The 7,305-nt window shown below is 43.0% G+C and overlaps 1 protein-coding gene across 1 annotated transcript in view; it reads left to right on the top strand.

Annotated features, from left to right (window-relative positions):
• Positions 1–2,788: 2,788 nt before the first annotated feature.
• Positions 2,789–7,305, top strand: part of LOC126237186 (farnesol dehydrogenase-like) — a 40,468-nt gene continuing 35,951 nt past the window's right edge. The window contains exon 1 of the mRNA XM_049947062.1: positions 2,789–2,929. Coding sequence (XP_049803019.1) covers positions 2,792–2,929 — 138 coding nt within the window. The 5' untranslated portion in view covers positions 2,789–2,791. The remainder of the gene's footprint in view (positions 2,930–7,305) is intronic.

Raw genomic sequence — 7,305 nt, 5'->3', positions numbered from 1 at the left:
AGTAATGTTTCGAAGCTTTGATTCATGAACAAGATAAGTAAAAACGTAATCAGATATTGGATTTTAAGGCGTACCCAAGAGCAGTTATCGAATCAGATGACAATTTAGTTATGATGAAGGATAAATTGAAATTTGAAAGAGTCGTCTGGACGAACCAGTGTGGAAGCAAGTGGGGTAAGGAATACCACGGTAAGCAGTTCAGGTGAAGAAGAGTGGATTTGTCTAAAGGGGCAATCAGAGATGTTGCACAGACAAACATTGGTAGAAGGAAGATAACTGTGAAGAAACCTTGGGTAGCACAAGAAATACTTCAGTTTATCGATGAAAGAAGAAAGTATGAACATGTTCAGGGCTAAACAAGAAAACAGAAACACAAATCACATGTGAATGGAATAAATAGGAATTGTAGATAAGCCAAGGTGAAATGGCTACAGAAAGAGTGCGAAAAAATTGAGAAAGAAACGATCGCCGAAAGTACTGCTTCAGAAATCTAGAAAAGGTAGAAAAGTCCAAACAAACCGCGGTGAAACCAAGGGTGGTAATATTAAGAGTGCAATGGGAATCCAACTGTTAATCACGAAACAGAAAAAAATGGTTCAAATGGCTCGGAGCACTATGGGACTAAACATCTATGGTCATCAGTCCCCTAGAACTTCTTAAACTTAACTAACCTAAGGATATCACACAACACCCAGCCATCACGAGGCAAAGAAAATCCCTGACCCCACCGGGAATCGAACCCGGGAACCTGAGCGTGGGAAGCGAGAACGCTACCGCACGACCACGAGATGCGGGCAATCACGAAACTGAGAACAGGTAGACTAGAAAGAGTGCATTGAAGGTCTAGTTGTGTGATGACGTGTTGGAAGACGCAGTTGGAGTTGATATGGAAGAGATAGGGTTCTAATATTAGTCAGCATTTAAAAGAGCTATGGAAGACTTGAGATCAAATAAAGCAGAAGGGATAGATAACTTTTCATCGGAATTTCTAAAATCACTGCGGATAGTGGCACCCAAACGACTATTCTGGTTTCTGTCTAGGATCTGCGACAGGCGACATAGCATCAGACTTTCGGAAAAGTATCATACACACATTTCTGACAACAGCTAGAACAGGTAAATGTGAAGTCTATCGCACAGTGTGCTTAACATCTCATAATCCAAGATGCTGACAAGGACAACATGCAGAAGAATGGAAAAGAAGAGGGTCTGTTGTATGAGGATTAATTTGGCTTTAGGGAAGGTAAATCCATCAGAGAGACAGTCCTGACGTATCGCTTTGCAGTGAATGCAAGAGTGAATGAAAACCAAGTCCCGTTCCTAGGATTTTTCTATTTGGAAAAAGCGTTCAACAAAGTAAAGTGATGCAAGATGTTCGAACTTTTGAAAAAAAAAAAAAACAGGAGTAAGAACGTTGGGTAATTCTAAATATGTACAAGAACCAAGAAGGGACAATGACACTGGTAGACAAAGAACGAAATACTGCAATTAAAAAGTGTGTAAGAAAGGGATGCTGTCATTCACCCCTCTTGTTCAATCTATTAATCGAAGACCCACAACAGAAATAAAGACATTTTCAAGACTGGGATTAAAATCCAGATTGTAAGGGTATCAATGGTAAGATTCGCTGATGGTATTGTTATTCTAAGTGAAGGCAAATAATAATTTAGGAATCTGTTGAATGGAATGAACGGTCTAATGCATATGGGATATGGACTTAGAATAAACCGAAGAAAGGCAGAAGTAACGAGAAGTAGCAGAAATGGGAAGAGCGAGAAGCTTAACATCAGAACTAGTGATCAAGAAGTAGACAAAGTTAAGAAATTCTCCCAGCTTTGAAGCAAAGTAGCTCATGAAAGACTAAGCGAGGAGGATATAAAAAGCAGAACAAAACTAGTGAAGACGGCGTTCCTGGCCAAAATAAATCTAATAATATGAAACATAGGTCTCCATTTGAGGAAGAAATTTCTAAGAATGTACGTTTGGAGCACAGCATTCTATGGTAATGAATGATGGACTGTGGGAAAACTGCAACAGAAGAAGATCAAAGCGTTGAAGTATATTGCTCAGGAGAATGCTGAAAATTAGGTTGACTGATAAGGTAGAGAATGGAGTTCTCTGCAGACTCTACGAAAAGAGCTACAGCGGCGGAATTCGTTGCAGGGTGCATAAAACCAGTCAGAAGACTGATAACTAAAAAAAAAAAAAAAACAACGTTAATGCAGACTTAACTGTTTGTTCCAGTAGTTTGAATCATTTCTCAGAGATATTTAAATTTTTGGACTTTATTGACGTACAAAACTTTGTATTTCACAGCTTGTTCGTGAACTTGCTATTTGTTTGACTATCATCCGACAGATTAGTGAGATGACAAAGTAAATGGCGATAAGGTAGTGCCAGAGAGAGTGTGCGGATCGCCGCCTTCCTTATCAGTCAAGGTGTATCCGGGTGGAGCTCGAGCTGTCGCTGTGGAGGGGAATGATGGTGACGCAGCAAAAATGGTTCAAATGGCTCTGAGCACTATGGGACTCAACTGCTGAGGTCATTAGTCCCCTAGAACTTAGAACTAGTTAAACCTAACTAACCTAAGGACATCACAAACATCCATGCCCGAGGCAGGATTCGAACCTGCGACCGTAGCGGTCATGCGGTTCCAGACTGCAGCGCCTTTAACCGCACGGCCACTTCGGCCGGCTGTGACGCAGCACTTTTCCCCGACGCCGGAGGCCGGGCCTATATGAATAGAGTGGGGCCGGGGGCCTTGGTAGTCAGTCGCATCAGGGCAGCAGGCATGGGCATCGAGACGTACGCAGGCCGCGTCGCGCTGGTGACTGGCGCCAGCTCCGGCATCGGCGCCGCCATCACACAGGCGCTGCTCAGACGCGGACTCACCGTCGTCGGCCTGGCCAGGAGGGTCGACAGGGTCAAGGTGGGCGTTCCCCAGAAAACACACCTCCCGTAACCAAACCACTCAGTCTTTTTCTTTCTGTACTCTCTCTCTTTCAACTACTTAGTGACTAACAGTCATTGGTCTCTTTCTTACCTATTACACGCAAAATTGCATTCCTTTGTTCTGCATATGCTCCTTCTCGTTTCATGTGCAATTTTTTCTGCCGGCTGGTGTGGCCGTGCGGTTCTAGGCGCTTCAGTCTGGAACCGCGTGACCGCTACGGTTTCAGGTTCGAATCCTGCCTTGGGCATGGATGTGTGTGATGTCCTTAGGTTAGTTAGGTTTAAGTAGTTCTAAGTTCTAGGGGACTGATGACCACAGATGTTAAGTCCCATAGTGCTCAGAGCCATTTTTTTTCCTCTGTCGTAGTCCTTCCAATTCCAAACCAGCTGTTCCAGAACACCACAGCACTTGTTCCACTGACCTATTCTCATTTTGTACGGGTTTTTACTAACGAGACAACTCCGAAAGTCTAAAAACGACTGGAAAAGGAGTTAAAATTTAACGATGAGCCTACAGCTACATCTACGAGGTAGTGAAAAGTATTGAGACTGATTTTTTTATCTACCAAAGTTTTTATTTCAAACGAAAATATTGTTACCTTCAAAATAGTTCCCTTCGGCAGCTACATACCGGTGGAGTAGTAGTTCTCATTCTTGCTCACAGCGCGGAGAAGCTTCAAGTGGTAGAGCCATTAACATGTTGGTCACATTCTTTTCATCCTCCCAAATTGACGTCCTTTGAAGATATTTTTCAAATCTGGGAGAAGAAAAAAGACACAAGGACTCAGATCAGTTGAACAAGGGGGCTGTGGAACAGCAGGCATGCTTTTTGAAATCGAAAATTCCGTCATGGAAGTGGTCGTGTGGCATGGGACATTGTCATGATCCAGCATTCACTTGTCTGCAGTGTCCAGTCTCACTCGATTGGCCGTTTTCCAGCGTCTTTCAAGGACATCTTCGTAAAACGCTTGGTTGACAGTTTGTCCTGGAGGAACAAATTCCTTATGCCCGATACCCCTAATGACAAAGAAGCAAATAAGCACTGTTTTGATCTTTTATCTGCTCATTTGAGTTTTCGGTCGAGCAGATGTCTCAGTGTACCACTTCTCACTTTGCCGCTTTGTCTCAGGACTGTACTAAAAATCCAAGACTGATCACCTGTGATCAAATGACTGAACCATTCGTGGTCATTGTAGACTTTTCAAGAAGATTAGCAAAGACATTTCTTTAACTGTCCTGCTCAGTTGTGAGGTTTCTCAGTACCTTTTTGGCAAAAGCCTTTCGCAAGTGCAAATCTTTGATCAAAATTTGATGCGTGGTAAAAGTGTTTAACAGGTCACCTGTCATCCTTAGTGTTAAACATCGGTCTCATCTCACAAGAGCACACACGTATTCGTCGGTTTTTGAAAGTGAAGGTCTCTCTGAGCGAGGTTCATCTTCAACGTGTTCTCGGACTTCCAAAAAAGGTTTCTGCCAGTGAAGAACTTGTGCTTTTGATAAATAATGTTCCCTATAGGCCTATTTCAACTCTTCGCAGATTCACCAAGTTTAACATAAAACTTGATGGCATATCGTTACTATAAATTCCGTTGTTCCATTTTCGAAACACAAAAAAAAAAAAAAAAAAAAAAAAACGCAAAACACAAAAATCACACGATCGCTGTAGGAAGCTGAAATGCGGACTGTGTGTACAAGTGCAAGGGATGAACACATTGCTCTACACAAGTAGAACAACACGGTGTTGGCAGATTGCACGCACTGTTGTCAGTCTCATTACTTTTCTCACCAACCTCATATACTCCCAGAGCGACCTTATTTTGTTTGGCTGACGATACCCCTTTCCTGTTCCAGTCGCGAATGGGGTGAGTGAAGAAGATAGTTCTTAAGCCTCCTTGTGAGCTCGGATCTCTTGAATTTTAGCTTCAGAGTTTTTAAACGAATATATTGAGGGAAAAGCAATGTGTCAGTTGGTACTTCTACTAACGTACACTGTCGGAATTTTAATAATAAAACACACCTTGACGCCTACACTTTGCTTGCAGCATCTGTCACTGGTGGGTTGAGCATTCTCGTGACACCTTCACGTTTACTAAATGAACCAGTGCAGAAAGTGCTGCTCTTCTTTGGACCTTCCTCATTTCCTCTATCAGTCCTATTTGGTACAGATACTTACATGAAATGTATTCGCACTTCCGAATATGAACAACCATCAGCTGTATAAGGCAATTATGACAGTGAAAATTTTTGCTGGATCGGGACACGAACGCAGGTTCAAAAATGGTTCAAATGGCTCTGAGCACTATGGGACTTAACATCTGTGGTCATCAGTCCCCTAGAACTTAGAACTACTTAAACCTAACTAACCTAAGGACATCACACACACCCATGCCCGAGGCAGGATTCGAACCTGCGACTGTATCGGTCACGCGGTTCCAGACTGAAGCGCCTAGAGCCGCACGGCTACACCGGCCGGCGGGACACGAACGCAGGTTTGCCATTCTACAGGAGTGGTCGCCTTAACCACTTTTCCTGTCCCTGCACGACTCACAGTTAGAACGAAACTTCTATATGTCGTTGTTCCTGCCTCACAGTCAGTATTCATGCACACATTATGTAATTCCCGTACAGGGGATGACATTTTAATTGAATGTTGCAATCTGATGCCGGCGGAAAAATATGAATTTACAGTGCCTGTGTTGCTAAGAACATGCATGCATGCCTGGAGGAATATTGCATTGTTCTTCTCAGCAATACAGGCTACTTTCTTTTTGGATGGAGTACACCTTTCAGTATATCTCAGCCTATCATCTGTCTTACCTGCGGTTGGTTTTATGTGGGTGTTCCTCTTTAAATCTTCACTTGTACTAGCACATATTATTTAATGGGCTTGACTGCTTCCAGGGTTCTTTTTGAAATCGTGCAATCATACAATTATGGGTCTTTCCGTGTGTTTATGCTCAGTATGTTGCATTTGTGTACGTTGAGGATAAACTTCCGACTCCTGCGCCAAGTGTCGATCCTCTGCACGCCTCCCTGTGTTTCTCTACGCTTTTCTAGCTATTCGCCTTCTTTGTACATAACGCAATCATGCGCGAAAAACCTCATGGAACTTCTGACGATTCCCACTACGTCGCATATAGATATTCTGGAAATTAACTGTCCTTTAACAAACCCTCGGGATACATCTGAAGTTACATTTACGTCCTACGAATTCTCTCCGTTTAGAAAAATTTGAATGACTTCAGCTATTAATGTCACTGAATTGTAAAAGTGCGTGTGCATGTGATAACGCCATCTGCAAGTCACAGTACTAGCCTCGCTCTTTTTATATCTGTCCACAGTGAGAGAGAGGCTGTTACTGTGTTTGGTAGTGCTGCGCACTTACAACGGCAGCTGTTAGTGAGTGGAAGCCAATGAATCGTGTGGGCGTTGGCAACTGATAAGTCAAAAGTTGCGTTGCATTTACTCACTGGGAGAGAGAAATGGAGTAGAGGATGAGTTGTTTTCATGCACATAATATGCAAAATTGAAAGCGCAAAAATTCATACAGGCACTTTGGTGAGGAATAGTGATTGTGAGACTAATGAAGATGAAAGAGAAGTCCCGAAATGAGACCTCCAGCAACAAAAGGAATCACAAGGCAACGTGAATAAGCACATTCAGCCCCATAAATACCACGACATGTGTACTATGGAGAGGTGATGAGCGAACACTGGACAACATGAGGACTACAATAACCGCAGTTACAATTTCTTTAGGAAACTAATGGGCCGAGATAGCTGTTTTCTTTCGAAATCTAACTAGGGGGTGATTTTAGATGTGTTGTTGCGCTAAAGGCAGGATGTAGGTCCCTCCAAGGAAACGTAACAAAAAAACTGAAGACTTTAAAGGAGTCTGTAAGAGCGTAGTTTGACACAGATAAGGACAATGGATCAAACTATCAAGCGGCTAGAACTGTTCTTCCGGACGACTTTAAACCTCGCTGGCATAATGTGAGTGCCTTCAAAGAAGAATCTAACATTTTGTCTAGGCATATTACAGCAGACTTCGCTCGCTAATGCAAGGAAGAAACAGACAGCATAATCATTTGCGGCAGATGAGAACACGTTTATTAAAGACGAGAACATAAGAAAGAAACGCGTGTGCAGCAGTGGCCAGATTCCTTTTTTATGGACTACCGCCGCGTAGGATTAGCCGAGCGGTCTAAGATGCTGCTGCCATGGACTGTGCGGCTGGTCCCGGTGGAGGTTCGAGGCCTTCCTCGTGAATGGATGTGTGTGTTTGTCCTTAGGATAATTTAGGTTAAGTAGTGAGTAAGCTTAGGGACTGATGACCTTAGCAGTTACCTCTCAT

The sequence above is a fragment of the Schistocerca nitens genome, chromosome 2 (assembly GCF_023898315.1).
Source record: "Schistocerca nitens isolate TAMUIC-IGC-003100 chromosome 2, iqSchNite1.1, whole genome shotgun sequence".
NCBI lineage: Eukaryota > Metazoa > Arthropoda > Insecta > Orthoptera > Acrididae > Schistocerca > Schistocerca nitens.
This window is presented reverse-complemented; position numbering and strand designations above follow the sequence as displayed.